Below are 22,455 nucleotides of genomic sequence, written 5' to 3' on the forward strand. Positions count from 1 at the left end.
TCTAAATCATGTCTCATTTATCATGACGTGTGCTGCTGTGTGCTCTTGGCCAAGTTACTGTGGTAAAAGAGATTTTGATCTCATTTGGTTCATTAGCTGGTTAAATAAAGGTTCAATACAGTTGTTTTAAATTATCAGTTGAGTCCAGTTACATTCAATGACACATCATATTGAATGCAGACATTTCTCCCATCCATGGTTTGCTTCAGTGCAGGGACTTGGTCAGTAGGGGGCTGTGGGAGTACGTCGAACAGAAACAGGTTGAGAACCTCTGTCAAACAGGGTTTCATTATTGAATGAACACAGCAGAATCAGGAGGCAAATGAGACAGGATGCATAAAATAGTAACTTGTTTTATTCTTTTTTTAAACCATGCCACCGAACACTGACGCATACAGAGTTGTGCCTGAATCCACACTGAGAAAAAACACTTTCACACACTGTGTTACAAAGCTGTAATGAAGAGGGATTTTACTGCACACATGGCAAGAAGAACAACCCTGATTGGATACCAGGTCGAGCTTTGATCTGGCCCTGAGGTAGACAGACATTGACATAATCTAAACAATGCTAATCACATCGTTCTAGGACACATCAAATAAAAGGACATCTGCATTATCACAACATAGAAAGATCAAAGAAAAAACCCTTTTCAAACAAAAGTGCTCTATTTCTTTTGGTCCACCAAGGAAATCCATTTATAGTGCATGTTCATGTCGAGTAGATACAGTGAATGTGTGTTTTCATGGCACTGAGCGTTGTTGGCTTCATAAGAAGGCATTGTTAAAGCCCACAAATGCCAAGATTTGCTTTGCACACTTCTTTTTCTTTTTCCTTTTTTTTTTTTTTTTTTATCCAAAGATCCGAGTCCATTGTCACTTCGAAGGGAACAATTTGACGCAAGGTCCACGAGATTTCGCGGTGAAAGTACACACTTGTCTCAGAGTACCAGCCACTATCACAGTATGTTGCCTCCAGTTGAATGTTCAGACAAAGTGGATGTACATGGCAGTTAATCTTTAATTACATAAGTAACAATAAACAAACACCCAGAAACGACTACCAACAGCACAGACCCATGTACTCAAGCACATCAATGCTCTACTTATAAAAGAGGCACGAGGGAGGGATCTTGATCAAATCAGACTTATAAAACACACACATTAAGATGTTTCTCAAATCATACCAAATGTAAACAGATAGCAAATTACTGTAATACAAAAATACAACATGTTTTGTTCTATAAGGCCTGTATTAGGCTCACATGAGGGAATAACATACAATGACAGTTTGTACATTACAGCTACACTATAACTGACAATAACCTGCTCAGAGTGATTCAATGTCAGAATTTTCTTCTCAGCTTTTGTAAAAAAAAACAAAAACAAAAAAATCTTTTCATTTTTTCTTCAATTTTCTCCTAGAAAATTCTGATTTTGTGATTTTATAAGACATCTATATATAGTTAAAGATACAAAACTACACATACAAGCCAGGTTGAGGCTTTTTTCTTTTCTTTTTTTTTTTTTACACCGTTTGACCATTTAATCATGTTATCTGCTTGAGAATAAAAAACAGATGAACGGATGAATACTTTGCAGTAGGTTAAACAAACAGTGAGGAGTGAGGAGGTAGAGCTCGCTCTACTAGAAGTCATCCCGAGAGACACCTAAGTGTGTGATGAAAAACCAGCACGTATTTGGTAACAAATAAACAACATATAAATAGCAAGACCTCTTAGATTGCAGGAGAAAACTCAAATTGTATGCCAGCTACCTTGAAATAGTATCACCCACTGCAAGAAAAGACAAGGCAATTAAAGAGATCAAGCTTATGAGGTCAAAACGTGGCAGCCGTTCAAGTAAAACATGCAGAAAGTAAACAACTTCAAAATGAAAAAAAAAAACAGTGGAAAAAACAAACTGAGAAGTCACAAGAATTTAGGAGATAAAGTGTTGCAAAGTTCAGCCAGTCGAGCCTTCATGGAATTATTTTCAACATCTAGTGCACAATCACTGAGATGACTCATGTTGTCAGCTTTAGCAATCAATCAATCAAGAACACGTACAGGTCAGCAGGCGCAGCCATTGTGGCTTGAAATCTTAGCACAGTGGAACCATTAGAGTTACAGTTTTATTCAAACTGATTCAAACACTGGAGACCATGTGTTTCTTTCGAAACCGTTGTTGTCTTGTCAATCATATTCGACATATTTAGAGTTTCCCGTTTCTTAGCGTGAAATTTCGCTGCTTCGCTCTGTTTTCTATCAGTGTAAGCTGAATCTCTTTGGGCTGGACTGTTGGTGCGACAGAAATAGCAACTCGAAGATGACACCTTGACACAAACGTGTGACTGTTTTTTTGACATTTTTCAGATTCATCACTTAGTAGTAAAAATAATCTAATTGATAAAGAAACTGGTGCAGCCCTAGAGTCAACATGTTATTCTTGTTTGCATGTCTCTGCTGTCAAGAGAGACCTTGTATCTCCTAGAATGACAACTTCAACAATAGCCCACAATGCATTTTTTAGGTTGAACAAAAAGAGTCTGATGTACTTTTTTAAACCCACAGACAAACATTTGTAATCTTACATCTTGAAAAATCAGGGTCACCGGAGTTACAAGGTTTTCCCCCCAGCGGTGGCCCTGTGTCTCTGACTGTGCTCAAGTCCAAGTCCTGCTCAGACGTAACAGACGTACAGGTAAGTCTTTTCTATCCTCCAGTCGGCCGGCACGTCCTCGGGTTTGTGGCCCTTCATGTGCTTCTGCATGGCGGCCAGGCTAGGGCAGAAGTCCTGGCAGATGGTGCACTGGTACGGAGACGCTCCGTTGTGTGTGCGCAGGTGCTTGATCATGGCCGAGTAGTCTCGGGACCGTTGGTGACACAGCTTACACTCGAATGGCTTCTCCCCTGAAAAATTCAACAATGTAGCATTAACCTTGTAGACCTGAAGCCAGAGGCCTGCCATGTGAAACAGGATTCACCCCATAACAGTCCACTGTTCTTGTTGTGGTGTTGTGTGTGTGTGTGTGTGTGTGTGTTAGAGGATTAGACCAATATTGGTTTGTGTCATTCAAAGAGCATATTTAGTGACCTTTTTTTCATTTATTGGCTCTCTGTTTGTTTCCTCTCTTATAAAAAAAAAACTTTTTTTAATAAAAGTAGTAACAACTTCTTTTGGTAATGATGACATGTATTCAGTCTCAGTTTAATTTTTTTTAAAAGCACTTTGTCATAAAGTGAGTTTCTTGACTCCAACATTCATACTCAGGAACAGTTTAGAGTAAAACTATCTTTAAAAAATTGCATTAATCTGTTAATACATTAGACTGACTTGAACAATTCTCTGACTTTTCTACACAATCATTTAAGCCCTTAGTCAATTCTTAAAGGCATAAGGAGAACCAATATTGCTTTAGAATGTTACTACAGTTAAACAGCAGCAATAGGGAGATGAAAAGAGTCTATTTACAGCTGTACATAAATATATATCTAAATAATATTGACACAGGATGTCAGTGTGTCTGCCATCGAGTCAAAATGCACTAATGTGTCTGTGCTAATCATTACAAATGTTACAGCCAGTGCAACAATGTTTCAGTTTTGTGGTAAGAAGACTTTGGCTGGACATGGGACACCTCATAGAATCACTCCATGGCTGGTTTGTTTTCTTCAAGAGATTTCTTAAACGTATATATATATATATATATATATATATATATATATATATATATGTATATATATGTGTGTGTATAAAGCCATATATAGGCCAGTCCTAACTTGTTTTATTTCATTATCCATGAGACCCTGCTCTTCCATTTGTCTCTGTGTGCTTCTGAACCCTTACCTGTGTGTACTCGGTAGTGTGTTTCCAGCTGGTGTTTGAGGCTGAACCTCTTCCCACAGCCGTTGCACTCGTAAGGTTTCTCTCCTGTGTGGATGCGTTTGTGGCCCCTCAGCGTGCCGTCGTCTCTGAAACAGCTCCCACAGAATTCACACTCAAACGGGTGATCGCCTGAAAACAAAGTTGTGTCAAAAAAAAAAAACAACCCAAAAAAACCATGACGTGGCATTACAAGCTTATTTTATCCTTGTCACGAGAGGGTTCGGATATGAAGCTGCATAGGTCAAATCCTCACAAGCATATCAAGCGGGAAAATGATGTGATTTCAGACGTTGCTAATGTTATGACACGAGGACACTCCTCTTGGCTGTCCGCTAATAGCTAATAAAAGTCCTCCAGCCATGTGCTGCTCTGTTCTCTATACAGTAGCTAATCTATTTCTCTCCTAGGCTGAGGATTTGACTCATCTCCAATGACCTATGTGCCTCATTATCTCAGTGTCCACAGCAACAGCCAAGTCAGAGGATACATTGCTCTCCTCATTACAGGCCGATTCTCCCCAATCCCCCCACCCCACTGTGGAGCAGATGACATTTACAAAATGTTACTTCCAAGCAGAATGGCATACAAACAAGATACGCTGCCATGGCCAAAACTCCCTTCACTTCTGTCTCTTCACATCAATTATGTATTTCTCCTGTCTAGACATCAAGCCGTCGTGACAGCTGGGAGTGTTATTTAAGGTAAAGGAAGAAAGGGGGACATCTTTTCAGTAAATATCTCTCCGTCTCCCGCGGCTCTAAGACTCACCCTCGGTAGAACACACAGACAAGTCATTTCCATTTGCTTTTCCTTCAATATTTATTTGGGTTTCCTCTATCATTTTGGGTGAACCACACTAGAACTGACAGCCGTGAATTGCAGAAGCCCAAAGGCTGTCTAAGAACCCAAAATATAAACAGGATGAAATTGCCCAAAATATGCACCGGCCATAACGGTACAGTGCTGTCATCAGAGAGGTGAGTCATCTTATAGAGAAGGGGAACAGAGGGTGGGAGAGGATGCATGCAAATTGACTAAAACCTTAAAGCCAGTTACCTAAGGAAATTAACCCATATACCAAAATAAATACAGCCACTTCTAAATCGAGCATCCCTCTAATATATTCATGCATCTAACACCGCACGTCTATGTTTTACAACAGGAAATAGCACCACAGACGTCGGTGATGTTGCATTTGATATTGTCTCTCACCCGTGTGCGAGCGCAAGTGTCTTTTGAGGGTGGTGTGGCTGGGGAAGGGGCGCTCACAGTGGCTACAGATGTAGCTGTGCATGCCTGCATGGACCTCCATGTGCTGCTGCAGGGCCTTCTGGGTCTGGAAGCGCTTCGCACACAGCAGACAGAACACCGCCATGTCAGTCCCTGGAGAACGCACAAGACACAGACACAGTTATTTCAGTACCATACACAGACAGGGCCTTAAGTGGGGAAACTGGGTCACTTCAACTTTGTGTGAGTCCTCTGAGGGAAAAGCTTCTTTCAAAGAGCAAGTGCCTCTACCTAAACTAACTCTCCTAAAAGCCCAGAGGCACTTTCAACTGTGAGTCTTTATACGTTCTATTTTAAACCATGAAAGTCATTGTTTTCTTTAAGAATTTCCCACACAATGCACAGCATGCCAATCACACAATCAATGGCTCCTTCCTGGTGTGTTAGATGTGTAATTATTCTCTTCATTCCCCATCAGGAGTCAGCTCCAGCCTGTGAAGTCCTCTGTCTGTGTGCTCAAAGAGCGGCTGATAGTAGCTCCACCCTAAATGATGCCTACACTATGCGCTCTGTGCAGAATGTTAAGTAGTGATATCAAGCCATTAAAGGCAGGACTGCAGGAAAAAACACAATCCAGTTTAATCCTGTGTGTGACCTGGCATCTCTTTGGGGCTGCTTTCCTGTTGCACAAAGTGTGGGGAGGAATACAGATAGGGAGACGCTGGCAGTGTAGCTCAAGTCAAAATGGGTATGTGAAGAAGATCCATTGGCTGTCATACAGTCAACACTTGATCTACGGGCTGTGGACGCCAGCTCTGAAATCTGCTCTGGCGTTCACATCGATGTATATTCATATTTGTGTCGCGACAGAGGGGACTAGTTAATCAGCCGTATTGGACATAATGTCCATGTCCTACAGAGTGAGCCTTTAATGTGAGATTATGAGCTCCTTAGTTCTATGTCTGCTCAGGTTGCAGATCATTTACAATGCTAGCAGGTCCCATTGCTTCTGACTCAGATTCAATCAGACATCTCCAGCGGAGGATCATTAGTAAACAGAGGACTGTGCCAGCACTTCATTGGAATTCAAGTGGGGTTGCTGTGTCGCATTTAAAATGCAGTCTGATGAGGTCCACTAAATCAAATCATTTGTTACTGTTATTGAAGTGCCTTGAGGCAACTGGCAATTAAATTGGAATTAACGCAGGGAAAGGGATACAGCACACTCATACTAAGAGGGAAGAGTGTCAGACACTTGCTATAGGTTCGATCAAGTAAACAGACAAGCCTGTTGAGAGCGGAGAGAAAGGGAAACAAATGAGGCAAATTCACATTTTCATGGATAAATCAGACACATCCACTGTGTATTGTGTACTAATCCACATATCACAATTTGCTCAAACAAAGCAAGACGCTTTTTTTAGACTTTACATTTCATGGATAAGTAATATTTGGCATAGATGCATTAGAGTCTCCTCTTTGAAATTATTGTGCTTTTTTTTTTTTTTTAGGCGTTTTTTTTATTTGAAATCCTCCCAACACTAATAGAGCTGATCATTTCTGACAATTAACAGAAAGAAGACAGGATGAAAGGCATTCCCTGATCTTAACAATCCTGCATGGGGGCGATCTGCTGGAATGAACTGCACCTGTTCAGAGGCTTTAGCCTACGGACTTTAGCACAAAGGGCAAACAATAGGGTCCTGGCCCTTATTGACCAAGCCCATTAGTCATAGGGTCCTCATGCAACTCCTGCAATCCCTGTCTTTATGCTGTCACCTAATGACCAAAGCCCTTTCTCACCCACAGATCACAATATTTTAGTTGGAGACAAAAGATCCTCCGTTCTCAACACCTCTGCCCCCCTCCCCTCTCCCCTTATCCGCTGACCATAGAGGAAATCCTTTCACTGTCCACCCGGCTTCACTTTCTGCCTGAGTCAGTCTTCACTGAAGTAAGTTCTCTATTCACTGAGCAACACAACAGTCTGTATAATGATCTATCTGGGGGGGAAAAATGACTGAAGACATAAAAAAGCACAAATTCCACTGTCTGCATGAAGTAGTTTGTTTGGTAATATTTTCTGCAGCCAGCAGGGGGAGTGCTTTCTGTTCCAATGTTTCCAGGTTAGTTAAGCTGCAGGCAGACAACCCTCAACAAACTGAATAACACAAGATCCACCTCGTAGAGACTTCAAAGCTACTTTAATCATCAGTTCACCACTCTTTCTTTCTTGAATATTGTAATGCATTGTAATATTGTAAATTCAGGTTTTAATGCAGCCTGCATACTTTGTGCCGTGCGCTCTGAAAGTTGAACAACACGCTTTCTCTTTGTGCAGGTAAACCTTAACTCCCCGACACACTCGCAGACTCTCACAGATGTATACCCTGATCCTTCTGTCACCAACAATACGGAAACTTGAGTCAAGAAATGTGACAAATATTCTGTCACAAGCGTCTCACTCTTGATCTCAGGTTGACACGCAGTGACAACAGCTCAGGAGTCGTTTTTTTTTTTTTTTTTGGTTTTATTCTGCGCAAGCGGTGCTGAAAATAAAAATAACAAATAATATCTTGAAGTGTAAACAAAAAAAAAACAACCTTTGGAGCCGAGGAAGTGTTTGCGTGCGTTAGTGGTGGCATTTCGCCTCGCTGCGCTCTGTTAACTTTTCAAACAAAAAGGATTTGCAGTTGTAGAGTTTTCCAGTAAGCTTTGGTAATAAGTGCAGAGGAGCTTCTTTATGAGAGAATAAGCCCTAAAGTTGGCTGTCATTGCCCCCTGCTTTCTCACCCTTAACCAGACAATGGACCTGGGATTTGGGTTTTAAGGCACAGGATGACCCCTGACCCTTGGCCCTCAATGGGGTAAATACCATGTAATCAATGGTATTCCTCAAAGACTGCAGAGTTGACTGGGCATTGTGTTCAGTGGGAGGGAACCTTAACTGTGAGAATAATGAGTTACTTTAAAGAAATTTTACATTAAACATTGACTGTGTGTGTTATATTACCGAGCTGCCTGCCAGATTAGGACACAACTCGGCGGGTAAATCAGGTCGGTTTCAGTTTGCCGTGCCATTTCCACATATCTCCAGTAAGACGATGTGTACGCTCATGTGATTTAACATGGGCTGCCTTCGTACAGCTGCCACTTATTCATCGCGGCAGAGGTGGGAGCCAGCCACGCTCTCACGCTGCCGAAGAAACAAAACCATGTGTCTAGGCAACCAGATAGGATCATGGTCCTTGTTGGGGTGAAGTGTTCAAGCTAATCCCTTCATTCACAAATAAGCGCAGCCTGTTTCTTTTCAAGCGCCAAACAAAAGTTTTCCCACCCTGAGAATCTGCGAGTAAACCCACTGCAAATTGAACAAGAGTTTGTATTCAGTGACGGCCGCAAATCTGTATAATTTCTTCTGTGTTCATCTTAACTTCAGTGTCCGGAGCTATCTAATTAAACTGATTTATTTGTCTTTATATTTTGCTGCTACTCATGGAAAAAAAACCACTTTATCTTTATCTGTAAATCAGTCAGTTAGTGTCCTTTTATCATAACACATACTTAGAATTTCCTCTTTGACAACATGTGATTGTGCAATCGTGATGGCAGCGAAATCAAAGCTGAATAAATATCTTCAAAAGGGCAAAGAGTTTGACACAGATTTCATAATGTTCATCTTAAATCACCACTCTTTACATCTGCTAAAGAATGCGATGTGAAGTCGCTCCGTCCTCAGGCTGTGCTCAGTACAGTGCGCTCACCGTCTGCTGTCTCACTGATATCCCCCAGTTAAACACACACAGTCATGCAGCTTACATTATGTGCTGGACCTCACATGACCCTGTGCATTCATGCTACTGTATGTGCTCATGCAGACGCGCGGCTGTGATGTGGCAGCGCTGCTGTGAGAGGAACAAACGCTACAGTACCTTAAACAACCCCGGGCACTCATCAGTAGACTGCTAATCTACCCGAGAGAGGAACAAGCGACTTAATAATTAATGCAACAAGAGATACGTTGCTCGTGTTTAACCACCATCCAATGGATCGGTTCATTTAGGTCACACACTGTTTCATTTGCCACGGTTCCTGGAATGTTTACACTTTTTCCTCTATCTGCTAGAATTCACTGTACAGTAAGTGACAACCCTAAATGGCGTCCCGGGGCTTTAAGTGTAACGACTGTCAATGCAAATCAATACTGTGGGCACAATGTTCAAACAGATGGTTAATTCATTTTAGGGCTTGTACGAATTACAACTGGGTATTAACAGGAGGGAGCAGTTTGATGACGCTCATGCATTTAGGCGAGCTAAAAGGTCTACATTAAGAGGGCTGCATTGTAAAGCCTGGGCTGTATGTGAATGGACGACAGGACTGTTTAATTAGAGCTTGGACAGAAGGTAATATTATTCACTTGACGAAGCAGCCTGTAATGTGTGGAAACAGTGCAGCTGCTGTGAGTACACAAAGGCAGCCCTCTCACGGCCTTTGCCTTAAAGGCAAGGTGGCAAAATGGTCTGCCAGCATGTTTCCAAGCATATACGGTCAATTTGAGTGCGTGCGGTAGATAAGCGACAGTCTTGGGGTTTTCCAAAAATGGAATGCTTGTTGCCCCTGAGCCTTGATTTGCTCTGATGAAACGAACCCCTTTGTTGTGAGAGCGGTTCGGAGACAGATCCATTCTTTTATTTTGGGCACTGACAAGTAGGTCAGAGGAGACTATGACAGTGCTGTGGTGAGGAGTAAACAGCAGCACATGATGTTGTTTTCCTTTCAGTGCTGGCATCCAACACCAGCAGCAATCCTCCTGCCCCCAGGAAGTCCTTACATACTCCCTTCCCCCCTTCCCTTCCCACAGTCCTACCCGCCCCCAAACACCCCCCTTTGATCTCCAACTTAAGCAACCCACGGCCATTCACCTCTGACATATCAAACTGGCTAAAGAGCCTTTAACTGGAGTTAGTGTTGCCAAATTGCTTTAGAGTAAGATCTCCCAAAAGTGGTATTATTTCCCCTCCTGAGGAGGTGGACAGCAGCGCTGCAGCTGCTGAGGTCTGGCAAGTGTTAATCTGCTAAAAGAAAACTAATTTGGCTCACTAGATATGCCACATGGTAAATTAAAGCCCAGGCTGCCTCGTCGGCACTGAAGCACGGAAAGATGTGTTTGAGGAGGAATAAAATCCAGGTTAAATATTTATTAACTGTAAATCTTTAAATTGAGTTGAGCAATATTACACATTTCCCCACATAACCTCAAAACAGCTGATAAATTACCAGTTAAATCCATAAAGGTTCGGTCAGTAAATAGGGTCATGCGTCACAGCAGGCCGAGCTGAGATCACGACAAAATGTGAGAGTAAAGCCCTCCTGTACCTCGCTCTGGATACACTGCCAAGCTGAAACCGAGCTCTGGGTGTTTACAAGTTGGGGAGATGAGGGTAGAAACTTCTGGGCATCGTTGACACCCCTCCATGTCCACAACCATTAAGTATTCATACTGTGTGTGCCACCTGGAGTTACAGTTACATGCCAATGCTCCTGAGAGGGTGATCACCTTTCTCTGACAGTAGCAGAAAAGGTGTGGATTCAGACACTGTCAGGCATATGTAACCTTTAATGACAATAGAGGACAGGTTTGACTGCGACGGTTGTTGTGAAGTATTTCTCACTTCCAGATAACAGCATTATTATAAATAGTTCAAGCAACGAGCCCTTTTCACAGTGCAATTCTGCAAAAGCGCCGCAACCAAGCTCATCATTCCGCCTTTAGATATTGGTAATAATTCCCCAACGGAAATTATTTTGGTGTTCCAGTCTAGTGGCTCCCTTTGTATTACGGCACCGTCGAAGCGTGAGATAGCAGCGCACACACAAACAGAGACACACTCAGTGTTCTTCTTCCCAATTGGCTCTGCCGTTCCCCTCTCGTACCTGCAACACCTCTGTTACCTCTGTAACGTCAGTCTGAATAGGGCTTAAATGATATGTAGGAATCCGGTCTGGGGCCTCCCCAAGGTCACTGAGTGTAACTGCACTGTCATCGGACACACATAGCGCTGAAATGCAAATACCTTGGGAGAAGTTAAACCATGTCGACTGACAAGTAACCGTAATATTCCAGGATTTGGCATGCTTCTTCAGACAGTTGTTTGCAAACTGTTTGGATACGTGTTTTTGTTTTTAACTGTTGTGACGATATCTATAAGCTTTGGCTTAATGGCTACGTTGGAAAGGGGAACGCTAGCTGAAGATCTACTAGTAAAGATTTATATATTGGTATGTAAACCTGACACATATCTTTGGTTGGCAACAATAACGTTAAAAATGATACAGCCGCATTTGAAGGAAAATGTGTTATGGATAATATCTGGAGGAATGCACGCTCTGCTTCTTGCTCACTCATTCTTTTTCTCTTCTTAGCTTCCTTCCTCATGGTCCTCCTTCTCTTAGCCTCAGCCATTGTGTCAAACTACACTGAGCTTACTGAAGGCCAGTGTGTGAACTACAGTGTCGTAAAGCTGTGCCCGCAGTACGACCTCGACCTGCTGCCAAAGTGGACATTAGAGAGACGCCCTGTTGAAAATCATTGTACTCTTAAATCAACCATTAAAACTTCTATTTTAAGGTGAACAAGTGACACATTGTTCCTTCAAGTGCTTCTTCATTTCACTTTAAAGATGTTCAAAGATGACATTATTAGTGCCATTAAACCCTTTGTCAATATTAAGCTGCTAAAATATTTTCTTATTTTCTCCCAAGCCCTTTTTTTGTCATGGTTTAAACTGTGTGAGCACAGTGTGCTTGATACGAGTCGCACCCAGCACATTTAACAGTCTTTAAGAGTCTTCAACTTTTTGGCCTTGAAAATTGAAAGGAGATTTTAGTTGAGCTTTTAAAGCTTTTGTAAGGAACTTTCATTTGGTGTCGCTCTTGGGGACTAACCTCTTATGTCTTTGCCGATTTTGTCCTTTATCCTTATACTGTTTTTTTTTTTTTCATATAACTTTTCTTGTTGTGCTTTAACAGTTGTAAGTATCTTTTCCATGGTAAACACAGTAGCAGCTTTATCAGGCACTAAAACACCCTGACCTCTGCTGATGGTCTCTTCCATTATTGACAGTCAGACAGAGACATCAGTAATAAACTCCTCACAAGAGCGTTCATCCTTTTCTTTCGTTCATGTTTTTTTAGCTATAATGTTACGTATCGATACAGTCACTCATCTTTACAATGAAGTTGACGCTGTCACAAAAGAAAGCGACCATATTTAGTCATGGATTGTGTTCATGGAATGACAGGTCAGTTGATAATTACAAGACGTTAACAGGAAGTTGAACAAATGGATTAACAGCTTCAAAATAAGGCTCTCACTAACCATTGTTCTCTGAGGCCTACTAAATGTTAGCTGATAGTAAAAACGTACAAGCCAGAATCTTGACCTAAAAGGTAGGGCTGGGAATCTTTGGATGTCTCACGATTTCATTCCATTTTGACTCTTGGGAAGCTGATCAAAACGATTCTGGATTCAATTAATACAAACTTCAGGATGTACTCCAGTCATCTGTATGACTGGCTGTATTTCTTACATTTTTGGATGTTATGAATTGATTTTAAATCTTAGAAGAGAAGAATCTCTATTTTTACATCCATTAAATGCATTTTCCCCACCTCTACTAAAGGGATTCCATTGTATTTTTTATTATTAATTCAAAAGAACATTCACTAAGAGGCTTAAAGCAGTGAATGTCTTCAACCGTCCAAAATTAATCAATTCATAGTGTTTAATTAAAGGTTGTCACTCGTTTTCCTTTTTTTTTGTTTTTTTAGCTTTATAAGAACGCAAACAAGCAGCCTAAAGTGTGACATTATAAAATTAGAACTGTTTTAATGAACTCATACTTTTTTAAAGACTCAACACAAGTTGTGCTGTCACAGAATACATACAACAAAACCATGCTGAGCTGGAATGGAGGCACAAAATAATAAACCTGGAACTATTGGTCTACATATTAATTCATTAATGCAGATTTATACTGATGTTATAAAGTACTTTGCTTGGATATATAAGTTTTAATAACAATTGCAAAATGACAGATTTTTTAAAGCATTTGAATTTCTAGGCCTTTTCTTGATTCCCTTCCAAATGGGCAACATCCTTCCAATAACATTTTATTTTATTGTTGGAGATGTTTTTTATTTATTTTTTAAAAATCTTTTTATGCTTTTATTAGAGATAAATAACAGTGGAGAGAGCCCAAAATCAGAGTGAGAGTGTGGGGAATGACATGTGGCAAAGGAGCCACAGGTCGGATCTTAACTTTAGCCTCTGCACTCAGAACACGAGAACTAACCACTGGGTCACCACGCGGCACTCTAACATTTTTGTTTTTGTACTTTAGTTTTCTGTCTTTCCTTTCAACTATAAATAACTTTGATATTTATTAAGTTAGGACACTTGTTACTATTAATACACAAGTCTGGGAATGTGGCTTTTGAGAACTGATTTAAAAGTTCAAAACAATTCCAGCTCCTCAGGCAGATTGTTCCAAACTATTTAGAGCCCCGATTCTTCATCACATGTCGACATTAACAAAAACCACAACTTTTAAGAACACGAAGACTGGTTTCATGCTGTTGCCGACTGTTAATTCGGGACATTTCCAGAAAGAAAAGCTTGAAACGGAATCTTTTTTTTTTCTTCTATTTGAGATCATAAAAAAAGAAAAAGATGTTCATCTTGTTGTAAGGTTGAGGTACATAATCCCAAAGGTGCTCTCAGGCAGGACATTGTGAGGATTGTATGTCCGTGATGCTGGCACTGTAAAGGACTGCTGTGGCGAAGTGGCATGCAGTGGGTTTGGATGCCAAGAGATATTAGTGGGTGATATGTGAGAGGGCCTCCCACCTCCCTGATAAATTATGGAGCATCATGACAGGAACAGTTTAACCCAGCCAGCATGACAGGCAAGTTTAGAGCCATGATCACAAGTCCTGTAGTCACGGCTTACTCAACAGCTCAATACGTGCTGGTCAGGTTAAACTGAATGAGTGTGTGTGTGCATGCACATATTTATAGGTACCTGTGTGCGTTTGCCTGTGGGCCTCCAGAGCATCTTCTGAGGAGAAGGTTGCTCCACACTGATCACACACCAGCGCCTCTGCAGGAGCTGTAGATAAAATCACATGACACGAGAAGGTTTCTTGATCAGACAGTAAACGTGCGTTTGTAATTGCAGAGCATGTCTGTTAATTTAGCGTTTGAAGAGAGCAGTGGAGAAAGTGAAGAGAGAGGAACAAAGGCGCCCCTATTTCAAAAGTCACCAAAGACCCGTGCTTGTCACACACTTGTGCATTTCAGGTGTTAACACGAGGAAGCAAATGCGTGGAGTACAAAGGAGCGGAGGAAAGCGCCGTAAAAAAAAAAAAAAAAACACACAACGCAGGACAAACAAAAGCACCAGACAGGGTGCAATGGCCCTTCTTCTTGACAAAAAGAGCCAAGCTGAAGAGTTTTATTTACCGTGCCCTGTTATCAGTCTCTGAACAGTGAGCAGACTGTCTGCCTGAGAGGCCACAGAAGGACTGGGTGTTCTCTCTACAGCAGACGCTTCCCGCCTACGGCACATCCCTTTATCAAAAAAAAAAAAAAAAGTCAACACCCTAAATCCCATCATATACAGTGTAACTACAGCTCCCCGTTCACCTTTGTAATGCCCTTGTCTATTGTGACGAGGACATGAAAGAGACAAGTATGCAGACTGCTTGCAGAAATGTTCTGCACTCACCTCACACCTGCACAGACAGACACATGGGGACAGATATGCACAAGCAAACACAGGCGCGCACACACACACACACACACACACACACACACACATACGTGCTCACACAGCTGTTTGGATGTGGGTTGGCTCTCACAGAGATGTAAATCGGTTGCAGATCCATACTGGCCCAGGGCTCATTCACTGATCTATTTTCTGCTCAGCTGGCTTTAAATGAAGTTAAAATGACTCATTAAAACACCCACAAGCTTTGGGAACTCTGAGCGCTACAGCCTAAATGTGGTCCTCTTTCAACTCTTACGATGCCTCTCTTCGTAGACACCGTGCCACTGTTCCCAATGCTACACACAAATAAACAAAACAAACAAAACAAAAAAAAAAGCCTCAATCTGTTCATTTCTCAAAACATCAATTTTTGTAAACAAACTGTTACTGTTTGGAGCAAAAATAAAACTTGGTAGCAAGTAGTCTTGAAAAGTAGTAACACAGGAGCAATGTTGTAGATGCTGATGTTGTGTGACGCTGTCCAGTGTGGTGTGTTGTTTTGTGTGAGATTGTGTGATAAGGGAAGAAGAGAACATAGTGCATTGTCTTGTGCAGTCAAAGGCACGGAGTGTGCTCTCATCCATAAACCATCAAACTGTCTCCAGACGCGGCTGCAATCGTCCTCCATCAAAACACTTTGTCTGGCATACCAAAATAAGAGCCAGCATCGAGCTGAATACCAAATCAGCCCATTAGAGCAGTGGAGCACTCGCTCCTTAGCAACCAGCGGGATCTAAGGCTGCTATACCGAAATACACAGTGACAAAGAAATGAGATCCACATTTCTTTTTTTTTTTGTAGTATTATAGGCTGACACATTGGGATGTGGAGAGTTTATGCAAAAAATCAAATTAGGTTAAAGGTGCTGCTGTCGTGAATGTCACTGCCAATTGGAAATTAAAGCATGTTGTCGAGGTCTGGGAGTATTTCAAGACAGCGCGTGTGTTTAGGGTTAATGCAGGTTCACAGCAGGGAAAAAGGGGGACGACTCAGGTGAAGTTTAAAGAAACAGATTCTCTCTCATCTGTCAGCAGTGTGTCGTTCCAGAACAATCCTCAAAAAAAAAGGAAGCCGGCAGAGAGGACAGGGACCTCGCCTTGTCTTTACACAAATTCCATCTGAGGTTTGTGTTTTAGTTTCATTTTTAGTCTCTGATCTGCTCCCCCCCACCCCCCCCCCCCCCCGCCCCCACCCCCCCCTTCTCTTTCTCTATTTTGGATAAAGTAGCTGGGAGAGCAGTCAGGTCTGATTAAGTCTGCATTTGGGTACAGTGTGTTCCTGGACACACATCTGCGAGCGAGCCATCACACACGCTTCGGAACACTGGCAGAACACCCAGGCCTGCCGGCAGCTGATGATGTCATCACTCAGAAGGGGCAGAGCTGGCGAGCTGCCAGAGTCTCCAAAAAAACACAGAAACGATTCAAACAGAGAGAGACTAGAGAGACGGAGAGGAGAGGAGAGGAGAGGGGAGGGAGAGGTACACAGACCAAAGCATGGAAAAGAAAGCATGATCCAAATATTCGGAGCAGCACTAACCGTTTGGAGGGGAGGGGGGGGGGGGGGGGGGGGGGGGGGGGTGTCTGTGGTATGAACAGGTGCATTTGAATGGCCGCACTATCAAGAGGCCTCATGAGCACTGAATACTCTAAGATGAGAGTGTGAGAGTTACTAAGTACCTGTGTGAGACAGCATGTGCATCCTCAGACGCATGCTGTCCTGGAAGTGTTTGCCACAGTACTCGCAGCCGTGGCCCTTCTCCTCATTATGCAGCCTCCTGCGGAAAGACAAACACTGATGTGAGCGTGTTAACACAGAGGAGAGCAGAGCGAGCGAGCGAGAGAGACGGACGTGATCATAAAAGTATCTCGTTTCTGCGCCTTTTCTTTCTCGTAAGGTCTCCCGAACCCAGAAGCATCATTGTGCTCGCAACAAGAGGAGCATGTTTTAATTCAGGCAAGAAACACTCGCTGAATGCAACATCATTAGTGTAAGAGGGCCCTTGGAGTTGTGAATCACAACGCATGAATGCTAAAAGAACACAGACAATAGGATATCTGGCTAATTTCAGAGTGCAGACATACGCGTGCCTCCACCCGCCAGCACTGCAAGACACTGGGCATGCAAACAAACACACACACACACGCGCGCACACATATTTACACACACACCAATTACATGCACTCGAACTCACGTCCCAGTATAACACGCACACTCATACACTTCTCCTGTAACCGCGATGAAAAAGGAGGAAAGAAGATGATTCGCCGAAGCTGCGCCGAGAGCAAAACCTATCATATCATATCACACACATCCAAGCATGCAAGGCATCTGTACTGTTATCCTTATATCACCCTGCTCTCAACAGAGAAAGAATGGCCTCAGAAGAGTCCACAGCTAAACACTCAGTGGTCAGCTTAAATGAGTCCTGAGAAGATGTTCAGCACACACAAGAAATCAAGAGTAGCACAGTGAGGAGATCTTGTTTGTTTTTTGGGTTTTTTTTGGAGCCTCATGCTCAAGAACAGTCATGGGGTTGTTGTCGTTTTTTTCGTTGGCCCTTTTATGATACAGATGTGAAGATATTCCACTTTTCTGAAGAGGATCATTTACATGAGCATTCAAGTGAGACATACAAATTAAAATGTGTACTTTTTTTTGCGCACAATCAATCAAGCATGGTTTATGACCTTTTTGTTTTTCTCTGCCATTAAAAGGTTCGATAAAGGGTGAAATAAAAAAAATGGCCAAAGGTTTAAGGTGAAAAACGTGCAATCACAACAACGCAAAAATGTCAGTAGACAGTTTTATACTGTATTTAAAGTGAATTATTTCCTCATATTATAACTTGAATTACCTGTATTACTATTTGTATAAGTTGCAATAACCTATTGTAATTTTTACCTTAGACTTACTGGTAATGTCAGACTAATTAAAGGCTTCACAGTGGGAAAAAATGGCATTTTCTTATTTAATGAATGCATTTTCTGTAACTTTCTTTCCACCAAGACTAATGTACAAACATTCAAAATAAATATATATATATATATATATATATATATATATATATGTGTGTGTGTGTGTGTGTGTTTTTTTTTTTTTTTTTGGTAATGTTTTTCATTCTAGAGCAGAGCCAGGAGATACTGTTTTAACATCACCACAAAATGTCAATCTGGAGAGCAGGTATATGCTCAGTGACCTGGTTACAGACCTACAGCAAATTCATTTCATCCTCAAGCACTGCTACTTATGAAACTCCTTCTACCTGTGGACATCCGCCTGTCTCTGTGAGTAAGAAACGTACATCAACCAGCTAAGGATGCTGGTTTCCCCAGGCCGTGTCCCCTTCACTCTGGAGCGGCACAAAGGCTGAAATGTCAGCCACGGGTCTCGAATAGGGAAGGACTATGATCCTAATCACGGATTAGCTGCACAATATTCGGACTTTAGGCTCCCAGATTGTCTTGTTTCTAATGATTAGGGATGAGTCAAACACGCACGATGATCAACATCTGCAGTCGAATTAATGAGAGTGGTCTGCAAGTTTGTGTGTAGAACGACAAATATAGACTGACAAGCTCGTAAATAAAGGAGGACTGAAGAAATAACAAGAGAGCGTGCCGTTAAGCAGAAGTTATCCATCATGTATCTGAAGCGGCCAGCCCGGTCCCCGCTGAGAGGCTCCTCTTGGCTGATGCAAAGGAATGCATATCAAATAGCCTGCGAGACAGCCTGTTGTGTGAGGCACGCTTCTGCACAAATAATCAAACAGAATTGAGAAAATAAAGCTTTGTAAATAACAGCTTAATGTGACACCAAGGCCTCTTTATATCAAATCCCTTACAAAGACTCGATTCAAAAGCTTCCCCGAGATGCCTCACTGTTAAGACATGAGTGCAGGTGTCCCTGAGAATAAATTTACATTTTCGCTGTTGCTTCTTGCAGCTTTTAACTCCAAAAGGATTTTAACGTGATGGGGGAGACAATCCTGATGCCCCCCCCCAAAAAAAAAAACATTCAATTGAGGAGACACATGCCCAATACTTTTCCTAACCGCGTAGCCAACTCTTGAGCTCAAATTCATCAACGCACAGACACACCAGCACATCATTTATTAGACTTTGCACATTTCTCAGTTCAAATGTGACGCATTCTTGTTGACTTTTTCAGCAACATGTCACAGGGACTAACAAAACTTCATTTGGCTTTAACAAGTGCTTACAAGATCGTGGATCCCAACTGGATATAAAAATGTATGTTTGTTGTTTTTTTTTTTTTTCACTTTTCCTTCAGATTGTAAAATGAAAAAGTGCTGGATTGGATTGAAAAAGGCAGTGTTGATGGATGTTTTGTGTGCGCTACCTGTGCTGCTCCATGGCCTGCCGGCTGTGCAGCTGAAGCCCACACTCTCCACAGCACTGCTGGCCTTGAGTCTGGTTCTCGTGCCTCATCCCTGCTGCAAACTGGCCCAGTCTGTTCAGAAGCTCCCTGTGCAGGAGACCCTGATGCAGCAGGCCGCCGTAGGCCCTGGGGTCAAGTGGCACACCCAGTGACGGGGCCACTGAGACGGACACTGGCAGCATCCCCTCCCCTGAATGGTTGGAGGGCATAGAGTATATGGAGGCCATATGTTTCTCAGCGATCCCGGGGAAACAGTCCAGAGCGTTCCCCGCAGCTTGTCCTCCATCCTCGGGGCTGTTGTGCAGCTCTCGGGCGCTGGTGATCACGCTGCCCCTCAGAGGTGTACCCGGGCCCTCGTCTCTTGCCTGGTCTGACACACAGCTTCCCTCCCCGGTGCTGGAGGACCGGCCCTCGCAGCCGTTGGCATCATCCACTTGCATGCTCTCAGATTTAATACTTCTGGTAGGATCCAGAGATGCAGACCGAGACTCTGTGCTGCTGCGCTGATGCTGCTGGGAACTCTCCATGTCCACCTCCATGTCCAGTTTGGGGCTCATTTCAGGTGCCACCACAGACTCTGGGTCAGGTGAGCTCCTCTCCGTCATGTGGTAGAGCGCCAAGTGGTGCAGAGCAGTGGGAGTGGTCCGGGTGGGTCCGTCCTGTATGGAATGCTTCTTGGACATCAACATGTGCCTCCAGTGCCGGGCCCTGCTGTGGTCACTGTGCTCTCCGGAGCTGTGGTTCCTCACCGCCACCTCCTCACTCTCCTCCGCCTGGATGGTTTCAAGCACCTTCAGGCACTGCTCCTCCAGGTACTCGATCTCCAGGATCTCGGCGGCGTACAGCAGGTCATCCAGGTCCTCAGCTGTGGCCTGAAGCGAGGCGGTGTAGGCGTACTCTAGTATCTGCTGGAAGGTCTTGGGGGACAGGAAGTCCAGGGCGTAGCGCAGGCTGCTGCGGTGGAACAAAATCTCAAACATTTTGCTGGTGCAGGCCAGGATGGTGCGATGCGCTGGGAACTCCTGGCCATCCACTGTGATGATGACATCACACAAAGTGCCAGTCAGACGCATCTGGTTGGCTCGCTGCAGAAGCGTGCCGGGGTGAGTAGGGTTGTGGAGCTGGAGGACACCCATGTTTGTCAGACCCGTATCCACTCGGACCTTCTCTGAGCCCGCGCATGAGTTGTGTGCACCTGCCTTCAGCTAGTTGCAGGTCTGTGATTTTGGTAGAGAGTGAGGGAGGAGAATCGTTAGTGTTTGTCAGGCTTACAATGAAATCTGAAAGACAGTTAATTATCATTCAGAAGGAGTATTTTTAATATAACATGAATCAGAAAATAATACACTAAAAAAAAAACCCACTGCTTGATCACCTCAGGGTTTTTTTTATTTTTATTTTTATTTTATACCCTCAACATGATTATTCATTTTAATCAAGAACCAAATGAGACAACAGGTCGATAAGCAAAGCAACAGTTTCCATTGCAGGTGATTAGTCTAAGGTCTCGTTGAGAGTGGTCACGTCGCTGTAATAACGTCTGCATACTGAGAGGTGACGGTCCAATTTATCAAGCTCCTCACACAGACACATCCGCGCACGCACACACACACCCACACGCACGCACAAACACACATATCGGTGTCCTCAACAGGTAGGACTGCTATTGACAAACGCCTTTAAGGGTTGATTAGTTCATTCAGGCTGCGCACGTTCATGATTAGACGCGCGGAAGACAATTAACCCGCTCTTCTGAAAATCCTTGAATAAGTTATCAAACTCTCCGGACGATGGACGCATGCAAATGAAGAGCGAGCCTGGCACGGATGCACATTTCCTTCACAAACATGAAAATACCTAAATGTCATGAGTGAGTGAGTGATGAAAACGCTGTGCATGACGAGTAGTAGCTGTCGGATCACTCAGCTGCACCTCGACTGATGCTGTGACAGGCGGCATCCTCAACTAACCGCAACACCAGAGCGCATCAGGTGCACGCGCACAAATTCACCTTTTATTATCCAAACACATTGCGACTAATGAAGCCCACTCTCCACGCGCGGATTAACTGTGCGCACTGTTTGGAGAAACAGCCGCGTGCAGTGCGAGGAAAAACCCCCCAAAACAATTTATCCCAAATAGTCAGAAGATGTCTGTCAGCGATAGATTCCGTGCTCAGTCAAGTTTGTGAAATCATGAATCAGGCTGCAGCCAAAGTTAGGACTGCTGCTCTAAAACCAAATTATAACAAAAAACTCGACACAAAAACCAGAACTATTTAAAATGTATAAATTGTTGAATAAGTCTGAGACAGAAAAGTAGTTCATCGGAGCAGAATTACAGGAATATAAAAATCAAATGAAATAATAATAATAAAAGTGTCAGCTGTCACAGTTGTTCTTACCTCTGTCTCCTAACGTCCTCCGCTGATTATCCGGGTAACATCATGGTTACACATTTCACAGTACCCGCTCCAAACTCAGTCCTGCTCCAAGTAAGCAAATCATCACCGAGCCGCGACAGTCAAGCGAGCGGGGGGAGGAAACTACACATCCGGAGAGAACTTTCAAGATAAAATCCATCCTCAGCTTGAGAGCCACGTGTTAAAATGTGTCACGTTAAGAGCAGATGCAAGCTTTTGACGTGGGAAAGAAAAAGTTCCTGAGCTGAACAGAGTAATTGACTGATTAGAGATGAAATAGTAACTTATTTTGCCAAGAATTACAATTATTTTAACATTTACATTGAGTTTTCGATAACTTGATGTTGTCATAAGAATGAGGTGATGAAATAATGAAGATTGCTTTCAAAGTCGACTTGGAAATACCAAAAGAATCAAAAACAAAAGAAACAATAAAAAAAGTACAATGGGATACTTGAGATTAGTTGTCACAATACTTAATTCTAGTTATTGTACTTAAATAAATGCACAGATAAGACCAAAAAAACAATATTACAACATACTTTAACATTATTTTTGAGAGATCTGAAAATACATCCAGATGGCTTTGTAGGAGGAATCAGTTAATTAGAGGAATACGTTTAAAGTATACCTTTGTTCATGAGTCTACAAAAGGTGGGGGTAGTTCTTTGCAGTGAAAAAA

At 42.7% G+C, this 22,455-nt stretch overlaps 1 protein-coding gene across 2 annotated transcripts; it reads right to left on the reverse strand.

Annotated features, from left to right (window-relative positions):
* Window positions 1–333: 333 nt before the first annotated feature.
* On the reverse strand, window positions 334–22,090 carry zbtb16b (zinc finger and BTB domain containing 16b). Of its 2 annotated transcripts, XM_079354804.1 has the most exons (8): window positions 21,756–22,090; window positions 19,313–20,568; window positions 16,630–16,727; window positions 14,644–14,751; window positions 14,204–14,290; window positions 5,100–5,270; window positions 3,849–4,016; window positions 334–2,911 (listed from the first exon to the last, which is right to left on the reverse strand). In XM_079354804.1, exons 2-8 carry the CDS (start codon window positions 20,485–20,487, stop codon window positions 2,682–2,684), a joined length of 2,037 nt encoding a protein of 678 aa, XP_079210930.1. In that variant the 5' UTR covers window positions 20,488–20,568; window positions 21,756–22,090; the 3' UTR covers window positions 334–2,681. The 2 variants fall into 2 exon arrangements, with proteins under 2 accessions (XP_079210930.1, XP_079210931.1); XM_079354805.1 differs by lacking the exon at window positions 14,644–14,751 and having other exon boundaries at window positions 21,756–22,087.
* Window positions 22,091–22,455: the final 365 nt, after the last annotated feature.

The sequence above is a fragment of the Symphodus melops genome (genome assembly GCF_947650265.1).
Source record: "Symphodus melops genome assembly, chromosome: 10".
In the NCBI taxonomy this organism is placed as follows: domain Eukaryota; kingdom Metazoa; phylum Chordata; class Actinopteri; order Labriformes; family Labridae; genus Symphodus; species Symphodus melops.